Below are 26,444 nucleotides of genomic sequence, written 5' to 3' on the forward strand. Positions count from 1 at the left end.
AGATGCTTAACAACTGAGTCACCCAAACACCCCTAAAAGTAAAATATTAAAAAAAAGTTTTTTACTAGAGTTTTTAAGAAAGTATTAAAAGAGGGGAGGTGGGTAAGGGAAAGGGTGAAAGAGGTGCTGGGGATTAAAGAATACGTTTATCATGATCAGCACTGAGTAACATACAGAGTTGTTCAGTCACTCTATGGCACACCTGAAACTAATTTAACGCTGTATGTTAATTATACTGGAATGAAGACTAAAAACCTTAATAAAAAAAAGTATTGAGGGACGCCTGGGTGTCTCATTTGTTGGGTGTCTGCCTTCAGCTCAGGGCATGATCTCAGGGTCCTAGGATGGAGCCCCTCATCGGGCTCCCTGCTCAGCGGGAAGCTTGCTTCTCCCTCTCCCACTCCCCATTTATGTTCCCTCTCTCGCTGTGTCTCTCTCTGCCAAATAAATAAAATATATTTTTTTTAAAAAGTACTGAGAGTTGTTTTAGATTTACTTAAACAGTTCTAATATATATCATTCCTTATATAAGCTATATAATTGGGATAAACAATAAGAAATTCTTAAAACTTCACATTAAGAGTCCAACTCTTCTGAAACATTTGAATGCCATTACTGATATCCATATTTTGCCAGAATATATTGCCTTTGTGCCACCAAGGGTGTGGGTGATGTGACATTTCTTAGAAGTTCTCCACTCTACTACTGTCTTCATGATTTTTTCCTAAGTTGCTGATGTCCATTCTCTAAGTTTTAATGCTCATTTGCATTGCATGGCAATGCCATGATTCCTATCTGGCCAACAATAATTGTGAGATACATCTTTATATCAGAGTTGTTAAAAATGTGAAAAATACTTCCAAAATTAAAGTCTTTTTATGTGAAAAGCAAGTGCACCTTAGAATTTATAAAATATGGGAATTCATCATAATTGCCACAGTCTTACAAATGTGATACAATATGAAAAACAAAATAAGAAAGCATATTATTTTAGATTGTTTTTCCAGTGGCAATGATGGGGCTAACTAACTAAAACCAGCCAGACTACTATATAGTCCTTTTTGTTATCCATATACTGTTGATGCAAAACATATAGCTGGTGTTACAAATATAATCTAACACATGAAGAAATGCCTGGCAAACAGATGTCCAATAAATATTCCTAAAATGAATGAACAAGGTTCAGGACAAAAATAATTGATCCACAAATGGACTGAATTGAGGCCTCCCAAAAATAGTGCTCTTAGACTGGGACTCAAACTTGGACACACAATTGAATTACCCAGAAGGGTCTGTTAAAACACAGACTGTAGAGACCAACACCAGCGTTTATGATTCAGTAGGTCTGGGGGGAACCCACTTATATTTCAAATAACTAATAATGAAGTTGTATTTCTAATAAATTCCCAGGTGATGCTAATGCTGCAGGCCCTGAGACCACACTATGAGAACCACTGCCCCAGGCTAGAACACCTAATCAGACACAGACAAGAGAATAGATTAGTAATGAGGTACAGTCCCAGTACATGAGATTAGGTATATAAGAATTCCTAGACCCTAAAGCAGAAGGCCAACAGAAATAATATTTCAGGAGTGCCCGACTGGCTCAGTTGGTGGAGCATGACTCTTGAGATCAGGGCTGTGCTTTCAAGCTCCAGGTTGGGTGTACAGAGTACTTAAAAATAAAAATCTTTAAAAAGAAAGGAAATAATACTTTATTTTTTGAAAAATATACTGATTCTAGACTAGATTTCTATAAAATATATAAAGGAAATTTAATTACTTATTCAAGCATCATGTTTAGTTTGGGCCTATCCATAGATACCAAAAAATATATATAAATAAAGTAAACACACACACACATATATGATATTTATCATGTCTGAATAATCACAAATTTTACTTTGCCAGGCTCAATTTGGTGAAGTTTTACTATGCACCAGAATTAGACTTTCATGTCTGTTAAACATCCAACTCTTGACCTCAGCTCAGGTCTTACAGGGTTGTGAGTTCAAGACCCTGGACTGGGCTCCACTCCACACTGGGTGTGGAGACTACTTTAAAAAAAAAAAAAAGAGGGGCGCCTGGGTGGCTCAGTGGGTTAAGCCTCTACCTTCAGCTCAGGTCATGATCTCAGGGTCATGGGATTGAGCCCCGCATCGGGCTCTCTGCTCCGTGGGGAGCCTGCTTCCTCCTCTCTCTCTCTGCCTGCCTCTCTGCCTACTTGTGATCTCTGTCTGTCAAATAAATAAATAAAATCTTCAAAAAAAAAAAAAAGAAAAGAAAAGAACCAGACTTTCTCTGGGCCACCTCCCTGCCACCACACAAGCTCAGAAAAATTTATACTACAAGTAACTTTTTGAGAAAGTCTAGGGGCGCCTAGGTGGCTCAGTCAGTTGAGCCTCTGCCTTTGGCTTGGGTTGTGATCCCAGAGTCCTGAGATCGAGCCCCGCATCCGGCTCCTTGCTCAATGGGGAGCCTGCTTCTCCCTCTCCTCCCCACTTGCGCTCTAACTATTCCTGTCTCTCTCTCTCTCAAATAAATAAAATCTTAAAAAAATAAAACCTGAAAAATTCTAGACAGAACTAAATTTGGCTTAACCATAAGATTAAACTTCTTCCTGCTTCCCTTCCTCTCTCTGCCTGCCTCTCTGCCTACTTGTGATCTCTGTCTGTCAAATAAATAAATAAAATCTTCAAAAAAAAAAAAAAGATTAAACTTCTTCATTTATAACCTTAGGAACTACTACCGAGAAAGGTTTTTCTTTTTTTTAAAAGGAAGAATGCTGAAATAATACTCTGTATCCAAGCATTAAATTCAGGAAAGTATGGGTGTGTATGGGGGGGGAATTCAGTAATGTATGAAAACATACTAAGGGAGGTGGTAAAAATGTCAATTTTCTAAGACATTAAAACAACTAAACCCACCAAATATGGGAAAATCTGAGCATCAAAATGAACGACAGTAATGTCTGGCAACCCAATGAATAAAAAAGAATCTCTGAATCTATTTTTTTTTAATATGGAACACTAGACGAGCTTGTGAGTCATCTTTGCACAGGGGCCACGCTAATCTTCTCTGTATCATACCAATTTTAGTACCTGTACTGGCGAAGTGAGCACTCTCTGCCTCTATTTGATACCTAAATAATTTGTTTTTTAAAATGAGGTGGGACATCTGGCTGGCTCAGTCAGTAGAACATGAGACACTTGACCTTGGGGTCACGAGCTAGAGCCCCATGCTGGCAGGGTAGATTGTACTGAAAAATTTTTTTTTTAATCTTAAAAAAAAGGAGGAGGAATGAGGCAAGAAGAAAGGCTCTTCCTCACAGAAGAATACCAGCCTAACAAATTAGAAATAACTAAAGAAATAAAAAGCCACCTGGCAGTAATCATTAATGGTCACCAAACCACAGCATGAAAGACTATCGGGAAACAGGATACATACAGTCAGTCTCAGACCATCATCCCATAGATTACTTACTAATTACAAGCAAGGTATTTTAACAATGGAGGAATATGGCTACTAATGAAATGACCAAATTTAACATCATTAATAGGACAAACTGATAACATGTGTCCCCAGTCTGATGGAAACGGAGAAAAAATAACCTTTATCCTATGTGGTACTGCTGCTGAAATGTTTAACCTGGATCTAATCATGAGGAAATAATTAGACATACAAACTGAAGAACATTTTATTAACAAGGCTCTTCAAAAATACCATGAAGAGGGGCGCCTGGGTGGCTCAGTGGGTTAAAGCCTCTGCCTTCGGCTCAGGTCATGATCTCAGAGTCCTGGGATCGAGCCCCATATCGGGCTCTCTGCTCAGCAGGGAGCCTGCTTCCTCCTCTCTCTCTGCCTGCCTCTCTGCCTACTTGTGATCTCTGTCTGTCAAATAAATAAATAAAATCTTAAAAAAAAAAAAATACCATGAAGAGAGATGCCTTCCCTCCTCAGCTTGGCCTGAGCACCTGGCTGGACCCCAGCCACGGGGTGTTGCTACAGCTGTGAGAACAGGGACATGAATGAGGACCGAGAGGAGCAGAAGCTGCTGTAGGACCCTAACGGCCCCCCTACCAAAGCCCTCAGTGGAGCCCAACCACCACAGCTGGCCTTCCGCTGGCTCGCACAGATGAGCAGGACCTGCTCTCCCCCTGCCTTACTAAGACAGCAGCAACATCACCGAAGCGTCTGCCAGGGCTGCCAGGGCACGGAGCAGCACAAGCACAGGGACCCAGCAAGGGAGGACAGCACCTGCTCAGCTGTGCCCTGTGGAGCAATGGGCTGACCCGCCGGAAGAAGGAGCCGTCTTGGGGCACCTGGGTGGCTCAGTGGGTTAAGCCTCTGCCTTCAGCTCAGGTTATGATCTCAGGGTCCTGGGATCGAGCCCGGCATCGGGTTCTCTGCTCAGCAGGGAGCCTACTTCCCCCTCTCTCTCTGCCTGCCTCTCTGCCTACTTGTGATCTCTGTCTGTCAAATTATAAATACATAAAATCTTAAAAAAAAAAAAAAAAAAAAGGAGGAGGAGGAGCCGCCGCACCCATCTCTCACCTGCCAGCCCCACCAGGTGCAGGCCAGCAAGCCCCTTCCCCTCCCTGACTTGCAGCAGGCCTCCAGGACAGTTGCTTAGGCCTCCAGGTCACTTCCCCAGATCAGAGTGGATGTAAGAGGAGCTGGTTGCATAATCTGGGATCCATGAAGACAGGGATCCTGGGATGGCTTTTCTCTCTTCACCCCAATTCTACCCTGCCTTTCCTAGCCCCCAGCCTCACCATGGCTCACACAGCACCCTAACCTGCTATGAATCACAGAAAAGAATATAGAGGAGGAGAAAAGTGAGGTTGGAAGCCTGAGCAAGTAAGGACAGAGCAAAGGAGGGCACAACCATTTGGGACTGGCCTTCAAAGCCCCCATCAGGGATAGGGGTGGTCAAAAGGTTAGGGCCTAGTAGTTCTTCACTGTCACTGGGAAGGGGGAAGTACTACTGTGAGGGTGATCCCTAGGGAGCCTGTGGGGCCCCCTTCCCACTCTTTCTCTTGGTCTCACTCCTGTCCCCTTCTCCCTGCCTTGGTGCTCACATGCATCTCACTAGGGTTTGTGACTGCGGTCTGCACCAGTATAAATTCAAATGAATTGAGTTTGTATTTCTAGCACCCTGGGTTTTTAAATGTTTGAGGTTTAGGGGTTTTGCTTTGGTTTGTCACCCTTGATAAAGGAAGAATATTTATCTGGAAAAAAAATTTGTCATGGTGAAAAACAAAAGACTAGGGAACTATTCTACCTCAATGCAAACTAAAAAGATATAACAAGTAAATGAAGTGCATGGTCCTTAACTGGATTCTAGATTTTAAAAAAATAGCTTCAGAGGAAATTCTTGAGAAAATTAGAGAAATATGAATCAAGTCTGTATATTATTTTTTTAACTTTATGTATTTTTAAGTCATCTCTATGGTCGACATGGGACTCAAACTCATGACCCCAAGATCAAGAGTAATGTGCTCTTCCAACTGAAGCAGTCAGGTGCCCTGAATCAAGCACGTCTATTAGATGATGTCTGCAACTAACTCTCAAATGCTTCAGAACAAATGTACATGTACAAAAAGAGAAAGATAAAATGAATATGGCCAAAATGGTCAATCCAGGTAAAGTGTATCCGGGTGGTTCGATATACTCTTCTTGGAACTTCTGTTGAGGTGGATTTTTCGAAATAAAAAGTTGGGGAGAAAAGAAAGCAAAACTAAAGTCACTGAAATACTACAGACTTAAATCATTTAAATCTGAAACACTGAGGAAGAACCTTGAGAAGGACACCCAGCCACCAGACTTCCTTCTTTACCTGCTGTATTTAAACATCGATAGAGAGGAGCTAGCACTGGCTGAAGCAAATACTTGAAAGCCAACTGTGGGCGTTCTCTTGACATTGTTATAAAGGTACTGGTGGCAACTCTTTGGAACTGCCGCGCCGTCAGTTTATCTTGAAAGTGAAATAAATCTAGAATCTACAAGAAAAAGTACATGCGGTAAACACAGGACTCTTTGTTAAGAAGCATTACATTAACTAGAGAAAGCACTAATGTCTTTAGACCAAAAAATAAGCTTACTGCAATAATACTGATTCAACAGATTTTTTTTTTTATATTTACTAACGCAGTATCAGAGGGTTTGGGAATCAAGCTATGCTTTTATCAAATAACGCTATCAAATTTATAAAATACATGTTCATCATAGAAAATTGGCAAAAGAAAGTTTTAAGAGGGGGACCTGCATGGCTCAGTCATTGTCTGCCTTTGGCCCAGATCTTATCCCAGAGTCCTGGGATAAGCCCATCATTGGGCTCCTTGCTCAGCAGGGAGCCTGCCTCTCGCTCTAACCCTCCCTACTGCCTTTGCACTCTCTCTCTCTCTTTTAAATAAAATCTTTTTTTAAATTTTTTAAAATTAAAAACTTTAAAAAATTTTTGCTATTATAAATAGCATCACTAATAAATAACATCACTAATGAAACTCCTGAATCAAGGCATATAAATATATTTAGAGTCTGAAGAACCTGTAATGCCTGAACTATCCCACAAAGGAATCTATTTTACTCTCAAAGATACAGTTCTCCAGTGCCTACGAGTGGTACACTCTAGTATGAGCAATGAATAGAAAAGTGCATTTCTAGGGACACCTGGGTAGCTCAGTCAGTTAAGCATCTGCCTTCGGCTCAGGTCATGAGCCCAGGTCCTGGGATGAGTCCCCCATCAGCCTCCTTGCTCAATGGGGAGACTGCTTGAAAGATTCTCTCCCTCTCCCTCTGCTGCACCCTCTGCTTGTGCGTACTCCCTCTCTTTCTCTCTCTCTCTCTGAAATAAATAAAATCTTTAAAAAATATATATTCTCTCTCTCTCACGCTGACCCTATCCCACTCTCTCCCTCTCTTAAAAAAAAAATTTATAAAATTTAGATACTAACTGCAGCATGGTTTGAAGCAGCAAAAGAATGGAAACAACTCAATGTACATTAATAGGAGGCTGGTTAAATAAGTTATGGTACGTTAATATGTTGAAATACTACACAGCCATGAAAAGAATGAGGAAACTCTTTATAAAATGAGTCTATATGACATGATCTCCAAGGTACGTTGTTAAGTTAAAAAAGCAAAAAGAAAAACGGTGTGCGTAGCACATTATCACTTAGATAAAAATTAAAATATATATACAGATACATACACATATAATTGGATATACATTAATACACTGGAGAACAAATATGGAATTGGTAACAGTGACTACTTCCGAGGAACTAGAAAAGAGAAATGAGAGGAAGACTTTTTTTTTTTTTTAAGATTTTATGTATTTATTTGTGAGAGAGAGAGAGAAAGAGCACATAAGTATGGGAAGCAGCAGGCAGAGTGAGAAGCAGGCTCCTTGCCGAACAAGGAGCTGGATGTAGGCCTCAGTCCCAAGACCCTGGGATCATGACCTGAGTTGAAGGCAGATGCTTAACCGACTGAGCCACCCAGGCATCCCAAGGAAAACTTAATTTTGCTTACTCCTCTATGCTTTTTAAATTGCATACCATGAAAATAAAAAAAAAAAATTGTTAATTTATTTTTATAAATATTTTATAATTTTAAAAAATGATAAAAATATTTTTATAATTTAATACCATGTTAATTTACTTTGTTTTCTTAATACCTGTTTTTTCAAACTAATTAAAAACACACAGAGAAGATAATGAACAAGATGAAATTTTACTTTCATACTCTAGCTCTGAGAGCAAGCCGGACTACTCATTTGACAACCAGAAGGCGTTCTCAAACCTAACAATTAGGCGGGTCTCTTCCACAGGTGTTTACTCACTTATTAACAAGGCCCCTCACTGAACAATAAACTTAAATGTTATGTTGCTTTTACCTCCACATTAAAGAAACATTAAAGTCTCCTTTCTGTGAATAAGCAGATAATCCTCACACAGAAAAAAGAAACAAAATTGTTTACCTGGGGGCAGATATCCCTGTAGTAATCCTCTGGTGAAAGAGACTGCTGGGGACAAGAGGCCAGAATCTTGGCAATCAGGTCACACTTCTTCCAGTCAGCAGCCGCTGCCTCGGCGTCGCTCCCGCCAGCTGCCCCAGCTGTCAGTGATGCACAGAGATGTCAAAAACTCATACCAGTTTGCCCTCTATGGTCCTTAAAATTTCAGGAGAAAAGTGTCTTTTCACTCCTGAAAGCTGTTTATTTCTTTTATATAATAATCTACTACTCTGCACTTCCCATCTTGATTTCTGGGAAGTTCAGATGTAAAAGTAGCACCTCATCGTTGTAATGTTATTACTGACATAAGTTGAATACCAGCTTCTTCTCAGTGTTTATCACTTTTACCATTATTATTACCGTTTTGTCTCTTTATATGCATCATGTCGTTTAAACTGCCTTAAACCAAAGGTATGCAGGAATAGGTACCAGATTTATCTTACTACCTTATATTATTGGAAAACTGAACAGAATATATAAACAATGGTTTTCAGACACTGAACAACAGGCAGCCGAGGATAATGACTCCTGAGACGAAAAAGTAAACAGGGTGAGCTCCATGAATACCCTAGCCTACTGCCTACAGAGATTTTTGAGGCCACAACACAGCAAAGGGGAGCCCAAACGAAGCCTAGGATCTTACTGAGTTAAAGAAAGACAGTTGAGAGTTCAGAGAGGCTAAGGCAGCTAGAATTTTCAGGGTAAAATATTAGAGAGGAGGTATGTAAAGAGAGAGTGCCAGAGATCGGCAGAGGAGTCCTCTTTCAAATCTTTAGTAGATTATAGCTTGTGTGTATGTGAAAACAAACAAACAAACAAACAAAAACAACAACAACAACAACAACAAAACCCAAGGCTGAGGCAAGAACCACCAGAAAGAAACAGAGGAAAAATCCCTAGAGTTCACACAGGGCTGGGTATAGTTTGTGTTCCCACTAGTGAGCATGGAAACACCTTCTAATATACAGGACATCCAGTAAAATCTCAGAATGGTACTGGTTTAGAATTGGGGTCAAATTACCTCAGATTAAAGACTACCCTAGACACATAGTAATAGGGCTTAAAACCCAGGATCAAAGAGCTCATGCTGATTCTAAGAAAACTGACTACATCCCAGAACAAGGCCTAACAAAGAAATTCAACAAAATGGAGCAGCCAGTAATATTAAAAAAAAATGTCCAATATCCATTTAAGAATTTCCAGGCATATGCATACAAAGGAGTATTATTCAATCATAAAAAGTAATAAAGGACTGATTCATTGCTACAATACAGATAAACCTTAAAAACATACTAACTGAAAGAAGTCCAACACAAAAGAGCACATATTGTAAGCTTCTATTTGGACTAAATATCCAAAACAGGAAAATCCATTGAAACAGTGCTTATAAGAGGCTGGAGGAAGGTAGATGGGGAGTGATTGCTAATGGGTATAAGGTTTTTTGGGGGAGCGGGGGTGATACAAATGTTTTGGAATTATATTTTGGTGATGGTTGTAGAACTTTGTGAATACACTAAAAACCACTGACCTGTACTCTTTCAACAAGTGGATTTATGATATGTAAATAATAGCTCAATAAAAAAAGTTACAAGGCATGCAAAGAAGCAAGAAAGTATGACCCATAACCAGGAGGAAAAATCATAGAAATAGACCCATTAAAACAGAGACAACAAAATTCGGAAACAAGGACACTAAAACAGTTGTACAAATTTGTTCCTTATTTTCAAAAAGGTAAAGAATGATCATGATGAGAGAAATGGAAGATATAAAAAAGACCAATATGGAACCTCTATTAATGAAAAAGAAAATATCTGTAGGATGCCTGGATGGCTCAGTTAGTTAAGCGTCTGCCTTTGGCTCAGGTCATGATCTCAGGGTCCTGGGGTCAAGCCCTGTATCTGGCTCCCTGCCCAATGGGGAGCCTGCTTCTCCCTCTCCCTCTGCCTGCTGCTCTCCCTGCTTACGCTCTCTCTCACTATCTCTCTCTGTCTTCTTTCTGTGTTCAGCTTTTTTATTTTTTTCTTCTGTGGTGTCTAATCTGCTGTTAATCCCATCCAGTGTATTTTTCATTACAGGTATTTTCTTTCTTTTTTTTTTCTTTAATGCTTTATTTATTTACTTGAGAGAGAGAGTGCACAAGTTGGGGGGGTGCAAAGGGAGAGGACAACGTTAAGCATAATATTAAGTGCAAATCAAATTCCAAAAAGAGAGAAGAGGGGCACCTCGCTGGCTCAGTGGGTAGCATGTGACTCCTGATCTGGGATGTCATGAGTTCGAGCCCCACAGTAGGGCTTGTACTTTAAAAAAAAGTTTTAAAAAGACAGAGAAGAGAGGATAGAAAAAAATATTTGAAGACAATGTCTGAGCAATTTTCAAATATGACAAAAAATATAAATTCTCAGCTCTAACAAGCTCAAGAAACATTACGTGGAAGAAACATGAAGAAAATCACCCACACCAAGGCATACCATAATCAAATTTCTAAAAACCATTGACAAGGAGAGAAAATTTAAAAGCAACCAGATGAAAAAAGATGTAGCATGTATAGGGGAACAAAGAAAATAATGACAGCAACAATATTTTCAAAAAAGAAGGTGAGATAAAGACTTTTTCAGATAAATAAAAGCCAAAGGAATTCACTGCCAGCAGACCTGCACTACAAGAAATGCTAAAGTTCTTCAGGCAGAAGGAAATTTGAATTAAGATTTAGATCTACACAAAGAAATGAAGAACACCAGAAATGGCAAATGTGTGAGTAAATATAAATTGCCTCAAATCAGTTTTGAGAAGAAACAAGATTTAAATAGATAACAAAAAAATATATACATGCATAAGTAGAGGGGAAAAAAGCTCATAGCAAAAATAGGGCTCTAAGTGTCTTAGAGCAGCTCTCCAATCTGCATGACCTTGGGTGAACTCTAACTTTTCTTCAGAAAAAGATTTGCAAGGACCTCTTTGCACATGGCAACTTCTCTCAGGTAAGTGATCATTTTTCACTTCATTGACCCTAGAAGCCAAGGCTGGCAGAACTGGGGGGGTCTCTATCAATGTCTGCCTACCACACTGACCTCACTTGTCTGACAGGACCAAGGTACATTTACCACACTAGAAATGGAAAGTCAAGATGGACTCTTCTGTCTCTCCTCCTTCTCCCCACATATCCAGCCCTTCATTAAGTTCTGGCAATGCTAACTCTTTTTTTAAATTAACTAATTGAGAGAGAGAAAGAACAAGCACACAAGCAGGGAGAGGGGCAGAGAGAGAGGGAGAAAGAATCTGAGGCAAATTCCACACTGAGTGTAAAGCTCCACCCAGGGCCCAATCCCATGACCCTGAGACCCTGACCTATGACAAAATCAAGAGTCAGATGCCCAACCTGCTGAGCCACCCAGGCACCGTGGCAATGCTACCTCTTAAATACCTCTTACAGTCATTCATTTCTCTCCATGTCTATGGCCACTGCATTGATCCAAGCCATTGTGATCTTTCAGATGACTACTTCTTAACTCATCTCCCTGCTTTGGCTCTTACCCAACCAATTCTTCACAATACATCCAGATAGATATTTCTAAAATGTAGATTTGATCACACCTCTCTCCTTCTTAAAACCTTCCAATGGTTTCTCATTGCCCTCAGAATAAGGTTAAAAATCCTGGACACTACACTTTGCCCTCACTGCTCTACTCACACTGAACCTTATTCAAAAACACTATGCTTTTTCTATGTCAGTTCCTTCATACATGCTATTCTCTCTACCTATGTTAGTCTTCTCTCACTCTTCAACTAATAAATTCTCATTCAGCCTTCAGGGCTCAGTAGAAATGTCATTTCCAGCAAAAAGCCGCTAAGTGTGTGGTAATTTGTTACAGGAGCGAGAGAAAATGAATGTGCATGGGATACTGGAGATAAGGGACTAAACACAAAAGAAAGGCAAAGGAATCACCAGGATAAAGGTGAAGGGAGATCCCAGGAGGTCTGCTGTGCAAGAGAAAACTAGTCCAGATTAGAGAAGACTCAGAAGAGGCGTTCCCAAGATCAAATCGACAGAACATTGGGTGGATTCAAATACACTGAAAGGAGACTTAAACAACTGGGAGAGAATTAGTCCTGGGGCTCGATCCCATGACCCAGAGATCGTGATCTGAGCCAAAGGCAGACACTTCACCATCTGAGCCACGTAACTGCTTGTAAGCAGTTTTAGAAAAATACTGTTTTAGAAAAATGGAAAGAAAATGAGTTTCTGTGAAAAAGTTCATTAAGGTTTCCTCTCCAAATTCTAACCTTCTCAATCTCCACAAAGGCAGAGATTAGTCACAACCAGGTTTACAACCAAATGATAAAGACCCTGACCCGAAAGAAACTGGAGACCAAAGTAAGAGAAATGTTTTATTTCTTACCACCTGCTCCTTCAAGAATGCCCCGGACTACTGCCTGCACACCACTGGGTCTCATCAACCTTTCGGAGAGCAGCTGTCCACATAGACGCCGAAGCCAAGCTGGGGCCTGACACCTCACTTGTGTCTTCTCATCTGTGCAGGACTGAAAAAGAAGGAAAAGGCATGAATTCCGTGTCAGTAAAATGGAGAGGATGTGTAGAAATCATTAAAATATGTAAATATATACTGAGTCACACTGACAATTAACAGTATGATAAACAGACTTAGCAGAGTGGCACTTTTTTCCAAAAAGAAATCTCCTTCAGCATCACTTCTAAGAAAGTAGATATACCAAGAAACTTCAAGTGAAATATCAAGTGAAATTTCAAACCCAGGAATAGACACATAGGTGAATAAAGTATAGATCTTAGAAATACAAAGTTAATGTAACCAATCTCTGAATGCAGTCTTTCCAATCAAATCTAGCTTCCATATGGTCCTATGAACGTTACTCACCACTAAGGGTACAGTTCGTGACAGTAAGAGGGCATGCTAGTCCTTGCCTCCATGGTCTCAGCTACTTTGACTCCTTGCAGCACAGCACTTTGAAAAAAGAGTTGAGGGGCGCCTGGGTGGCTCAGTGGGTTAAGCCTCTGCCTTCGGCTCAGGTCATGATCTCAGGGTCCTGGGACAGAGTCCCACATCAGGCTCTCTGCTCAGCGGAGAGCCTGCTTCCCCCTCTCTCTCTGCCTGCCTCTCTGCCTACTTGTGATTTCTCTCTCTGTGTGTCAAATAAATGAATAAAATCTTAAAAAAAAAAAAAGAAAAGAAAAGAAAAGAAAAAAGAGTTGAATTTCTTCAAGCACTCCTTTTTGAGAGCTTTGTGGAGTCACCATGAACAAAACAGACTTGGGGTCTCTTGCTTTGGGTCTAGAATGTGAACTATGTTGCTGTCAATCATGGTATGTAACTATGTGAACATAAAAACCAGCGAGAGAAACATTTGATCCTAACTAGCCTGTCCTCTCTCTTTTATTTAAGGAGGACTAATAATTACCACTTATTGAGGGGGTTATGATTTGCCAGGCACTGTGCTAAATAACTCACATAATCTCACAACGGACTTGCAAGGAGTTACTATCCTATCATTAAGGAAACTGAGGGGCGGAAAGGTTTACTAATTCACATAACTGCATACTGCAATGTGCTCACCTCCAGAGTACGCTGACCTCCAGAGCCTCTGCTCTTCACCATGCTCTTATAATGCACGGATTCAATCTGGCAAGCTGTGGAGGCATCCGGAGAAGCCGAGTGTGAGGCCAGAGGGGCCCAATGGGAGGCTACAGTAATATTCTAGAGATGAAACGAAGACGACTTCATCTAGGAGATATCTTTGTATGCCCAGCTTCGGCCGGTCCTTGTTCCTGACCGACCACTAACTCCTTTGGCCCCTAACTCTTTACTAAGCTATGGTCATAACTAAACATAGATACTATAAGCAAGTAGATAAATCCATCTAAATCATCAAATTAAAACATTTCAGATAGGGGCACCTGGATGGCTCAGTGGGTTAAGCCTCTGCCATTGGCTCAGGTCATAATCTCAGGGTCCTGGTTTAGAACCCCACAAAGGGCTTTCTGCTCAGCAGGGAGCCTGCTTCCCCTCTCTGCTTGCCTCTCTGCCTCCTTGTGATCTCTCTCTCTCTGTGTCAAATAAATAAACTCTTAAAAAAATAAAATTAAAAATAGGGGCGCCTGGGGCACCTGGGTGGCTCAGTGGGTTAAGCCTCTGCCTTCGGCTCAGGTCATGATCTCAGGGTCCTGGGATCGAGCCCCGCATCGGGCTCTCTGCTCAGCAGGGAGCCTGCTTCCTGCTCTCTCTCTCTCTGCCTGCCTCTCTGCATACTTGTGGTCTCTGTCCGTCAAATAAATAAATAAAATTAAAAAAAAAAAAATAGGGGCGCCTGGGTGGCTCAGTGGGTTAAGCCTCTACCTTCGGCTCAGGTCATGGTCTCAGGGTCCTGGGATTGAGCCTCGCATCAGGCTCTCTGCTCGGTGGGGAGCCTGCTTCCTCCTCTCTCTCTGCCTGCCTCTCTGCCTACTTGTGATCTCTCTCTCTCTGTGTCAAATAAATAAACAAAATCTTAAAAAAATAAATAAATAAAACATTTCAGATAAATTATTTTTAAGAAAATATCTTATACCTACCAGAATATATACTATTATGTTTTCAAAGGAGATAAAAATAGTCCCAATGATAGCACTAATGTTAATGTCTTGACTATATATATATTCCATTCAAAGAATAAGATGTCTAAACATTTCTGCCCAAAGAATGTATTATCAAACAGCCAAATTTTAGTATTAAAAAAGAGCTTCAGTTTCAGAAATTTTTTTTTTAAGATTTTATTTATTTATTTGAGAGAGCACGAGAGAGAAGAAGGTCAGAGGGAGAAGCAGACTCCCCAAGGAGCTGGGAGCCCGATGTGGAACTGGAACCTAGGAGTCTGGGATCATGACCTGAGCCAAAGGCAGTCGCTCAACTGAGTCACCCAGGCACCCAAAGAGCTTCAGTTTCAGAATGAATAAAATACATTTTCAGTAAGATTGCCATATTCTAGTTAAATTTTTAAAATGAACAAAAATTCAAAGCAAATAAATAAAATGGCCATATCCTTGGAAAAAGCGGCCATCATTCCATTAATAGAAAAATCCTTAAAAATTATCCTAATGGCTGGGGTGCCTGGCTGGCTTAGTTATTAGAGCATTCGATTCTTGATCTTGGGCTCATAGTTTCAAGCCCCACAGTGGGTGTAGAGATTACTTAAAAATAAAATCTTAGGGACGCCTGGGTGGCTCAGTCGATTAAGCCGATGCCTTCGGTTCATGTCATGATCCCAGGCTCCTGGGAACAAGCCCCACATCAGTTTCCTTGCTCAGGAGGGAGTCTGCTTCTCTCTCCGCCTTTGCCTGCTTGTGCGCACTCTCTCTCTCTCTCTCTCTGACAAATAAATAAATAAAATCTTTTTAAAAAAATAAATAATAAATGAAATAAAATCTTAAAAAAAAATTATCCTAAGGGTCAGTGTAACTTAGTTTCACAAATACCAAAGACTCAACTAGATTACCAAATCTCCCAGGAGAAGACAATACTCTGCACATTATCACCAATGATTCACCCACAGGAGCACCCAGATCGGAATACCTGGGGTGATCCTCCCTGGAGGAGAAGTAACTCTCGGACTGCTAGTGGTTGATACGCTTGATCCAAGATGTCTCTCAGGGCCTCTCTAGATAGCGTTTTTTCCTCTTCTGTTAAAACCTAAAAGAAACATGTACTTGGCTTTAGCAGGCAGTAGAAGGTAAAGTTCACGGTACTGTACAAAAACACTGATGACAGGACAGGAGAACAGGCTTCCTTCTCTTGACTCCCTTCCATATGGGGGAAGTAATAACACCAAAACACTCCTGGCACCCTCTGCACCCCCTCATTCACCTCGGAGCAGGAGATTTTAGGCACTTAACTTATTGGTGAGTCTGAAATAAACTTACTCACCAGTGAGTGTTGGCAGGTACAACTTGGCTCGTTTGTCTTCTGCGTCTTGGGAGCAAGTGTACATTCTGCTCTGCTCTTCCTTGCTGTGGATTTTATAGGGGCATATCCCCTGCCACGGGGGAGCACAGGGTGCTACAGTTTTCTAGCACTCCTTACAACTGGTGAATAGTAAGTGTGTCTAACTCTGGAATGCGCTGTTAGGAAGCCCAACTGTCTCCATCGATAAGCTATATCCCCAGTTTTGCACTTAGGAGCAGGAGAGACGACATTTTGAGTTTTTAGCTCACTTACTCGGTTAAATTTTAATTCACTCAGAAGTTGGGCAGCAAAGAGGAGTGCTATTTGTTTTTTGTTTTGTTTAAGATTTTATTTGTTTATTTGACAGAGAGAGAGAGATCACAAGTAGGCAGACAGGCAGGCAGAGAGAGAGAGAGGAAGAAGCAGGCTCCCCGCTGAGCAGAGAGCCCGATGTGGGGCTCAATCCCAGGACCCTGAGGCCATGATCCAAGCCGAAGGCAGAAGCTTAACCCACTGAGCCACCCAGGTGCCCGAGGAGTGCTATCTGTTGGGCCTCCTTGAACCTCAACAGTACTGTTCCCCTTCAGTAACTTGGTAAAGCAGTCAGGATTGTGCCCATTACCATTTAGCAATGTGAAGCACTCGTACTGCTTAGAGCAGCTCCTGATGCTGGGACTTGCCTAGCTGCAAAACATGTACCCCCCGTGTTTCCCCTTCTGTCAACTTCTCTTTCCTTCCTACTTGGTCCTTTCTGTGTGCTTCCCTTTTCTCCTTCCTGCTTGACACTCTGGGGCACTGCTCAGGTAATAGTACTAAGATCTGTCAATCCACACCCCCCCCCTTATCTTAGAGCACTGGAAGCAGAAGGCATGGAGAGAAATGCCAAGACTCACACCCTGTCGTAAAGAGCACAGTGCCCTGCTTCCCACAACATGAAGCCACCGGGGGAGCTCATCATTTCATGTCACTGCTCGGATGACAGCAGCTTTTAGACAAATGTTTGTGAACATATGCAGGAAAGAGAACAGAAAAGGGAACAAACAGAGAAGAACTACGATTAGAGGGTGACATAGGTGACAGAGAAACGAGGCGGGTGGGCATTATGAATCTGGCTGCAGGGGCGAAGGAATTAGCCCACATTCGAGACACATTGACCTTCAATACATTTAGATCTTAAGAGCTCCTTCTCACTAGGCTCCTATGCTGATGCTGGTGGCCTTCTCATGAGGAACTCGGGGTCCCTGCTATGATGTACTTATGCATCTTGTCTCTTCAGTTAACGTCTTTTGCTTCTGTAACCTCTACAGCACCTTTACAATCCAGGTACCCAAATCCTTACTATGTCAGCAAGAAAAAAAACCAGGCCAATACTCCTAACAGCTAATACTAATAATGAACACTAATTGAATTATGCAGTGACCCAGTGCTTTACATACTTAATTTCATTTAATCTTTCCAAGAACTTGATGAAGGACAGACGAATAGTTTAAAACTAGTATTAGTAGTAATTACTTTTTGATGAGCACTACTGGAGATTGGGTTAGGCACTTCACACACATTATCCTTAATCCTCACAACCACCCTCCAAGGCAAATATCATTACACACATTTTATGTGTATAGAAACAGAAGCAAAAAAGAAGAAGAAGAAGAAGAAGAAGAAGAAGAAGAAGAAGAAGAAGAAGAAGAAGAAGAAAGGAAACAGAGATTCAAGAAAGAACCTGCAATCATTGTCACAAAATGACAAGAAGAAACAGGTAAAATGGACTCTCTAGGCATGCTAAGGACTAGCATCTAATAAATGACGCACCAGCCTTCTAAAAAGATTCATTTAGGGGCACCTGGGTGGCTCAGTGGGTTAAGCCTCTGCCTTTGGCTCAGGTCATGATCTCAGGGTTCTGGGATCGAGCCCCGCATCGGGCTCTCTGCTCGGCAGGGAGCCTGCTTCCTCCTCTCTCTCTGCCTACCTCTCTGCCTACTTGTGATCTATATCTGTCAAATAAATAAATAAAATCTTTAAAATAAATAAATAAATAAAAAGATTCATTTATCCACTAGATATGCTTTGGCATTCAACAGGAATTCTAGGTCTTTCCAACAGCCCTTTTCCAAAGACCTAAGAATTGTCTTTTATAACCACACACACAAATATACAAACATTCACAAAGACACACACACACACTCAATGTGTGTTTACCTCGCCCTCAGGTTTCGGTGGTTTTCTCTTGATTGAGCAGAATCCCAGCTGGCACAGACCGGCAGCAATATCTCCAAAATGGCGGCAGAAAATCAAGCTCCCCAGAGATGTGTGACGTGCAACATTTAGAAGAACCTTGCAGCTGGTGTACAGGCGCCGGGTCGCATGAGGAGGATCATTGAGGCACACCACATCCTGAACGACAGCCCCAAACTCAGTTCTGCATCTCAAAGGGACTCCGACTCCAGGCATGAGATAGGGGCAGATACCCAAGGTGACTACAAACTGCAAGGCTGACTGGACAGTCTTCTGCTGAGAGATGCTAAGTGTATCTGGGCTCAGGGCAGGAGCAGCTTCTGGAGTCTTCAGGTTGGGTTTACCTGGAGTGAAATCAGCTGCAAGGTGGATCATGGTTTCCTTCAAGCACAACAGCAACAATAAGGCTTGAGAGGTAAAACTCCAGGTGACATCCACAGAGTTTTGTGGCCATTCTGAGTTATTAGCGATTTCATCCCTTAGGAGTTTCAGTGTCTTCCAGTGAGGATCCTTCAGCAATTTGTCCTCCAAAGCAGACAGGTTAGAATTTAAAGTAGCCAACAGGACATCGTGTTTTGTGATCTGTAGCGAACTTGAGTCTGATCCTTTTGAAGGGGGGAAAAAAAAAGGATCGCATACATGGGAAACAAATTGTACTTCTCAGTGTGTGGAATGCCTTACCCACTCCAGCTTATCCTCTGGGGCCTGGCCCAGATGTCACTGTCCATGGGAAGGAAACTTTCTCCAGTTGCACCACCCAAGCCTAAGCAGGATTCAAGACCCCATTTTCTGCCTTCCCAAAGCACTCTGGAATGTGGGGAGAATGGCATATAACACATTATACTTGATGTAGTTTGTTTCTATTCCCCGTGTGTTCTGAGGGCGGAGGTCATATCTAGTCATCTTCCTGGGCTTAAATTGTAGCCAGAACTAAAAAATAAAAGGCTGAATGTTTACCACCGAAGATTCATCCAAACTGTTCTAGGTGCCAGGGATAAAGCACTAAACAAAACAAAGTCTCTTCTCTCATGGAACTTACATTCTAGTGCAGCAGTTCACAAAATATGGGCCTAAGGGTAGGAGGGATTCATTTAATCACCTCCCCCCCACAAAATATCTATTTTCAATCCGCCCCCCAGAACCTTTCCTAAAATGGTCTTTTCTGCCCTCTACTGGTGAAGGAGCCTAACATGCTCACAGCAGTAGCTGACAGAGCTGACAACTCCCTCCTTGAAACACACTCCTCCCTTGGCTTCTGAGACATCTCAAGGGCCCCGTGCCTCTGCTGCTTGGCCCTCCTCTACCAGGCCTCTACATTCTCCTGGGCTTGTCCTGAATTCCACGCTCTCTTCCTCAAGGATCTTCCCCAGGTCCATGTCTTTAAAAACCAGCTCTGAACTACGAACTACAAAATTCGTACACCCAGCTCATGTTGACTCTCCAAGTACCAAGGTAAGTAAAAAGAAAATCACACCTAGGCATATTAGAGCCAATTGTTAAAACCAGAGAGAAAGAGAAAATCTTGACAGAAGCCAGAAAAATACGGAGTACTATAGAAGAGGGACGATGCTGTGAATGACTATGAACTTACGAACACTGACTGCTAAAATTGGTAGAAAAACATCTTTAAAATACTGACAGAAGAGGGGCACCTGGATGGCTCAGTCAGTTAAGTGTCTGACTCTTGATTTCGGTTCAGGTCATGAGCTCAGGGTCATGAGCTCAAGGTCGTGAAAAGGAGCCCCATGTCGGGCTCCTTGCTAGGTATGGAGCCTGCTTAAGGTTCTCTCTCTGCCAGGGCACCTGGGTGGCTCCATCCGTTAGACAAAAGTCTCTTCGTTTTCGGCTCAGGTCGTGATTTCAGGATTGTGAGATTGACCCCTGCATCAGGCTCCATGCTCAACATGGTGTCTGCTTGTCCCTCTCCCTCTGCCCCTCCCACCACCCACACTCTCTCTCTCAAATAAATAAAATCTTTAAAAAAAAATTCTTGGGGCACCTGGGTGGCTCAGAGGTTTAGGCCTCTGCCTTCGGCTCAGGTCATGATCCCGGGGTCCTGGGATCGAGCCCCACGTCAGGCTTTCTGTTCAGAGGGGAGCCTGCTTCCTCCTCTCTCTCTGCCTGCTTCTCTGCCTACTTGTGATCTCTGTCTGTCACATAAATAAATAAAATCTTAAAAAAAAAAAATTCTCCTTCTCCCCTTCCCTTTGGCCTTCCCCCACTGCTCATGACACTCTCTCTAGAAAAAAAATAATAAAATACTGACATAAAAAATAAGATGTCAACTTGGAATTCTAGATTCTATATCTAGTAAAAATATAAAATATTCTATATCTAGTAAAAATAACCTATAAAAATGAAAGTAAAATAAAGACATTTCAGTTCAATGAAAATGAAGAGAACTGTCAGCAGTCCTGCAGTACAAACAAATGGTAAAGGAAATTCTTCAAGTGGAAGGAAAATAATACTACACGGGATCTTTGGGAAGGAATAAAGAACATCAGAAATGGTAAATATAAAAGACTAAGTTTTTCTCTTAATTTCTTCAAATATATGTATGTCTAAGGCAAAATCTATGAAAGTGTATTGGATTTATAACTTCTATAAATATAATAAACATAAAAATCATAATAGCATAGGGGCACTTGGGGGACTTAATCAGTTAAATGTCTACCTTTAGCTCAGGTCTTGATCTGGGATTTCTAGAATCAAGACCCATGTTGGGCTCTCTGCTCAGCAGGGAGTCTGCTTCTTGCTTCTCCCTCTCACCTTCTCTCTCCCTCTGTGCTCTCTCTCAAAGAAATTAAACTTTAAAAAGAAAATCATAGCATAAAGCCCAAGTTGGGGTCTGGGAGCCATAAAATGGCCCTTATAGTTGCAAGGTTCTTAACTGTTAATGTGAAGTAGTAACAATATTAACTCCAAGCAGATCGTGAAAAATTAAGGATATGTACTGTAATTCCAGGACAACTATTAAAAATACAAGGCAAAGAGGAGGGTTATGGTTAGAAAACCATAATAAAATGCTGACAATGTAAATGAATATAAGAAGTAACACACTTTAAGACTAAAACACCTTCTAAGAAACAAATTAGAAAGGATTAAAATGGAATAACGAAAAGAGTACTCAGCAGAGCATTACTTATAATAGTGTAAAATGAGAAGTATATATTCAGTAACAGGAGACTGGATGAGTAAATAACCATCTACCTGTACCTAACATACTACATGTAAGTGTAGTATTTATTTTGTTTATTATTTATTGTCTCTTTGCCAACAAGAATAAAAGCTACTTGCAGACAGGAATGTTGCTCTGTTTCATTCATTGTTGTATTCTCCTTGCCTGGAACAAGGCCAGTCAGATAAAGTACTATTGATCAAAACAGGTAGTAGATGAATGAATGAATAATGGAATATTTGTAGCCATTAAGTTATCTCAAGGGGCACCTGGCTGGCTCAGTCCAGACCGCATCTGACTCTTGATATTGGGGTCATGAGTTCGAGCCCCAACTGGGTGCAAAGATTACTGCAAAAAAAATTTCACTGAATTTTATTTAATGACATGCTCATTCAATATATTCTAAATAAGTATATTCTAAAGTGAACAGAGGGGTGGGATGACTGGGTGGCTCAATGGGTTAAGCGTCTGCCTTCAGCTCAGGTCATGATCCCAGGGTTGTGGGATAGAGTAGCTTATAGGACTCCTTGCTCAGCAGGGAGCCTGCTTCTCCCTCTACCTGCTGCTCCCTCTGCCTGTGTATGCTCTCTCTCTCTCACACAAATAAATAAAATCATAAATAAATAAATAAACAAATAAATAAATAAAGTGAACAGAGATGGCGCCTGGGTGGCTCAGTCAGGCGTCTGCCTTTGGTTCAGGTCATGATCCCAGGTTTCTGCAATCAAGCCCCTTATCAGGCTCCCTGCTCAGCAAGGAGTCTGCTTCTCCCTCTTCGTCTGCCTGCTGCTCCCCTTGCTTGTGCCCTCTATCAAATAAATAAAATCTTTAAAAAAAATAAAGTGAACAGAGTATGAAATACTATATGAGCAAAAGATATGAACAGTTTACAGAAAAAGAAATGCAAATGACTTCTAAACATAAAAATAAGATCAACCTTGTTCATAACAGAAAAGTAAATTAAAACTATACTGAAATAGCACTTCCCATTTATCAACTGGCTAAAATCCAAAAGTTTCATAACACATTATGTGGCAGGGTTTTGGGAAATCACGCACTGTCATACATTTCTGGAAGAAACGAAAATGGTAACATTCCTGAAGAGAGCAATTTGGCAATATCTAACAAAATTATATACGTATTTAACGTTTGGCCCAGCAATCCCACTTTTTAGGAATCTATCCTATAGATAAATACACAGACAAAAATGCAAAATTACATATACACAGGCTATTCATTGTAGTGCTTCTTGTATTAACAGAAGACCTGAGACAACCCAAATGTCCATTAAAAGAGACGTGACTGAATAAACAATAGTATATCCAGATAACAGCATGCTTATAAAGGAGGAAAATTGCTGTAAACCATGATGTAGTAATCTCTAAGACATAAAATATTAAAAGTAAGGTATAAGGGGCACCTGGGTGGCTCAGTGGGTTGAGCCTCTCTGCCTTCGGCTCAGGTCATGATCTCAGGGTCCTGGGATCAAGCCCCGCATCAGGCTCTCTGCTCAGCAGGGAGCCTGCTTCCCCCTCTCTCTCTGCCTGCCTCTCTGCCTACTTGTAATCTCTCTGTCAAATAAATAAATAAAATCTTTAAAAAAAAGTAAGCTATAAAAGAATGTCTATCACATGCCACCTTTTGTCTAAGAAAGGAAACAAATATAAAATACATTATTTGCTTTTATTATACAAAAGGAGTGAAAGAACAAATTAAAAAGTAAAATGAGTTTATCTACAGAGAGAAGAGAACAGTGGGGAGGAGCTAGGGACAAATTCATCCAGTTTTAGAGTTTTTCTTTTGGAACACTATATGTGTTTTTCTTAGTTAAAAAAAAATTAAGTAAAAATTTTTTTCAAAATAATTCCTAAAAATCAGAAACATACAAATGGATCTAATAACTCTGTATTTTATGTTCACAGTTGTCAAAGTACAATCTGCAGTTCAAATCTGGTGTACCACCTTTTCCATAAAGTTTTACTGGAACGTAGTCATGCCCATTTATTTGTATATTATCTATGGCTGCTTTCAAGCCACAGCAACAGAATTGAGTAATTGTAACAGCCTATATGGGTCACAAAGCCCAAAATATTTACTGTCTGCTCCTTTACAGAAAAAGTATGCGGACTCCTGCTCTATACCAAGTTAGCAGCATAAATGCAGAGAATTATTTCAAGTCACTTGAAATACAGAACTTTAGGGGCACCTGGGTGGTTCAGCTGGTAGAGTGTGCAGACTCTTGATCTCAGGGTTGTTGACTTCAGGCGCCACACTGGGTAGCGAGATTACTTAAAAATAAAATCTTAAAAAAAAAAAAAAGAAAGAACTTTATACATCCTGAGAACAAAAAACAAAAATTCCCTAAAATTAGTAGGTTTGTAGAGGCACCTGGGTGGCTCAGTCAGTTAGGCATCTGCTTTTGACTCAGGTCGTGATTGCAGGGTCCTGGAATCGAGTCCTTCAGCAGGGAGTCTGCTTCTCCCTCTGCTGCTTCCCTGCTTGTGCTCTCTCTCACTATCTCTGTCAAATAAATAAAATATTTTTTAAAAAAATATGGGGCGCCTGGGTGGCTCAGTGAGTTAAGCCTCTGCCTTCAGCTCAGGTCACAATCTCAGGGTCCTGGAATCGAGCCTGGCATTGGGCTCTCTGCTCTGTGCAGGGAGCCTGCTTCCCCCCCTCTCTCTGCCTGCCTCTCTGCCTACATGTGATCTCAAATAAATAAATAAAATCTTTAAAAAAAAAAAAAAAGGTTTGTTGATGATGGTGATGCAGGATTTGTTATTTTAAAATATTATATGCATGTGTGTGAATGTGTTAAGCATATACCTATATATGTATATATATATGTATGAAATAAGTAAACTATATTAACTTCATTGGAACCAATATTTTCAGATAAAAGAAATATAAATATAAAAATATAAAATACAGAAGAATGGCTAGGTGGACAAATATGGGATGAAGAAAGAATCTAGGTCAGGGGCACCTGAGTGGCTCAGTCGTTAAGTGTCTGATCAAGCCCGTCAGGCTCCCTGCTCAGTGCGGAGCCTGCTTCTCCCTCTCCCTCTCCCTCTGCCCCTGCTTGTGTCTCCTTTCTCACTGTATCTCTCTCTGTCAAATAAATAAATAAAATATTTCAAAAAACTGAAAGAAAGAATCTAAATCATGGTATATGGGTTTTCACTATAAAATTCTGTCCATTTTTCTATATGCTTGAAAATTTTCATGAAATGTTGGGAAAAATTTAAACTCCATCATATTTCATTTTAATTGGGCTATCAGTAAGAACTGTGGATTTGTGTTTTGTTTTTTGAAAATCCACATATTTCCTAGCTTTAATAATTGAAAAAGTCTGTAAGTAATGACACCAGGGACAATGAATAGGCCTAGTATCCATACTGTAGTAGACTGCAGTCTCTGATACCACTTCTCCTTCAGGGCGTCTGGGTGGCTCAATAGGTTGAGCATCTGACTCTTGATTTCATCTCAGGGTTGTAGGTTCAAGGCCTGCATTGGGTCCTGCACTGAGTGTGGAGACTGCTTGAGAGTCTCTCTGCCCTCCCATCCCCGCCCACTCATGCTCTCTCTTTCTCTAATAAATAAATAAATATCACTTCTTAAAGACAGTTGTTTTCAAGAATAGGGCAAGAAATGTGTAAGATGAGTCTGGGACATCTTATGCCTGAAAGCGAGAAGGCTATCAAAGACTACCAGGGTCATGTCAAAGAGCCCTGAAGGGGTACCTGGGTGGCTCAGCTGGTTAAAGCCTCTGCACTCAGCTCAGGTCATGATCCCAGGGCTCTGGGATCGAGCCCTGCATTAGGCTCTCTACTCAGGAGGGAGCCTGCTTCCTCCTCTCTCTCTGCCTGCTTCTCTGCCTACTTGTGATCTCTGTCTGTCAAATAAATAAATAAGATCTTTAAAAAAGAAAAAAAGAGCCCTGGAGTGGCTCCCACAAGCCACAAGTGCGGCAATTTGAGCATCAAGAATAATGACTACAATTTTTGAAACATATCATATACACAAAAAAATCTATTAGCTCATAATAAAATAAAGAAATTTCTTCATTGGTTACCTTTGAAGATTAAGACACTATCATTCTGAAAACTGATCAATAAAGGAACACTAGGAACCTGTTATTAAAATATGTACACGGGGGGCACCTGGGTGGCTTGGTGGGTTAAAGCCTCTGCCTTCGGCTCAGGTCATGATCTCAGGGTTCTGGGATCGAGCCTCGCATCGGGCTCTCTGCTCAGCAGGGAGCCTGCTTCCTCCTCTCTCTCTCTCTGCCTGCCTCTCTGCCTACTTGTGATCTAAATAAATAAAATCTTAAAAAAATAAAAAAATAAAAATAAAATATGTACATGGGGCGCCTGGGTGGCTCAGTGGGTTAAGCCTCTGCCTTCAGCTCAGGTCATGATCCCAGGGTCCTAGGATCGAGCCCCACATCGGGCTCTCTGCTCAGCAGGGAGCTTGCTTCCCTTCCTCTCCCTCTGCCTGCCTCTCTGCCTACTTCTAATCTCTGTCAAATAAATAAATAAAATCCTTTAAAAAAATAAAAAATAAAATATGTACATGTATATACATATGTACACACACAGAAAAGGTTCTCAAAGGTTATATTTCAAAGTATTAAGTGATGACCTTTGGGTGGTAGGGTTATGGGTAATTTTTCTTTTTTGCTTAACTACATTTAAAAGTTTTTTCTGAAGTGAGTATGTATAGTTTCTGTACTTAAAAGAGTTATTTTATTTTAAGGTTATAAAACAGTATGTAGTCTATCTATGTTTATCAGAAAGAAAAATATTTCCCAAAATGCAACCTCCAGATAGTGGAGATTAAGGTCATTTTATTTTTCTTCTTCTAGTTTCTCTATATTTTTAAAAAACTTTACTATAAGGGATATCAACTACTTCTATATAAGAAAAAGGAACATAACACTACTCGTTAAGAATAATGAGAATCAGAAGTTTAAGAATTTTTCAGTACTTCTCTAAAACCATTCAGGGCAAGTGTTCTGATTCAATAGCATGAGTCTCTGGTTCTTTTAGCTACTATGTACCTAA

General features: G+C 40.9%; 1 protein-coding gene and 1 non-coding gene across 3 annotated transcripts in view; both read right to left on the reverse strand.

The window, feature by feature from the left end:
- TANGO6 (transport and golgi organization 6 homolog) overlaps positions 1-26,444 on the reverse strand; it is a 183,027-nt gene that overhangs the window by 150,914 nt on the left and 5,669 nt on the right. For both annotated transcript variants that reach the window (XM_032854085.1, XM_032854084.1), the window contains exons 2-6: positions 18,165-18,805; positions 15,600-15,716; positions 12,417-12,558; positions 7,984-8,120; positions 5,839-6,001 (exon numbers count right to left, since the gene is read on the reverse strand). In XM_032854085.1, the coding sequence (XP_032709976.1) occupies positions 5,839-6,001; positions 7,984-8,120; positions 12,417-12,558; positions 15,600-15,716; positions 18,165-18,805 (1,200 nt within the window). The remainder of the gene's footprint in view (positions 1-5,838; positions 6,002-7,983; positions 8,121-12,416; positions 12,559-15,599; positions 15,717-18,164; positions 18,806-26,444) is intronic.
- LOC116866009 lies at positions 3,016-3,122 on the reverse strand. The gene has a single exon (XR_004382304.1). It is a non-coding gene; the product is annotated as a U6 spliceosomal RNA (small nuclear RNA).

The sequence above is a fragment of the Lontra canadensis genome, unplaced genomic scaffold, assembly GCF_010015895.1.
Source record: "Lontra canadensis isolate GAN:19392208 unplaced genomic scaffold, GSC_riverotter_1.0 scaffold8, whole genome shotgun sequence".
NCBI classification, from domain to species: domain Eukaryota; kingdom Metazoa; phylum Chordata; class Mammalia; order Carnivora; family Mustelidae; genus Lontra; species Lontra canadensis.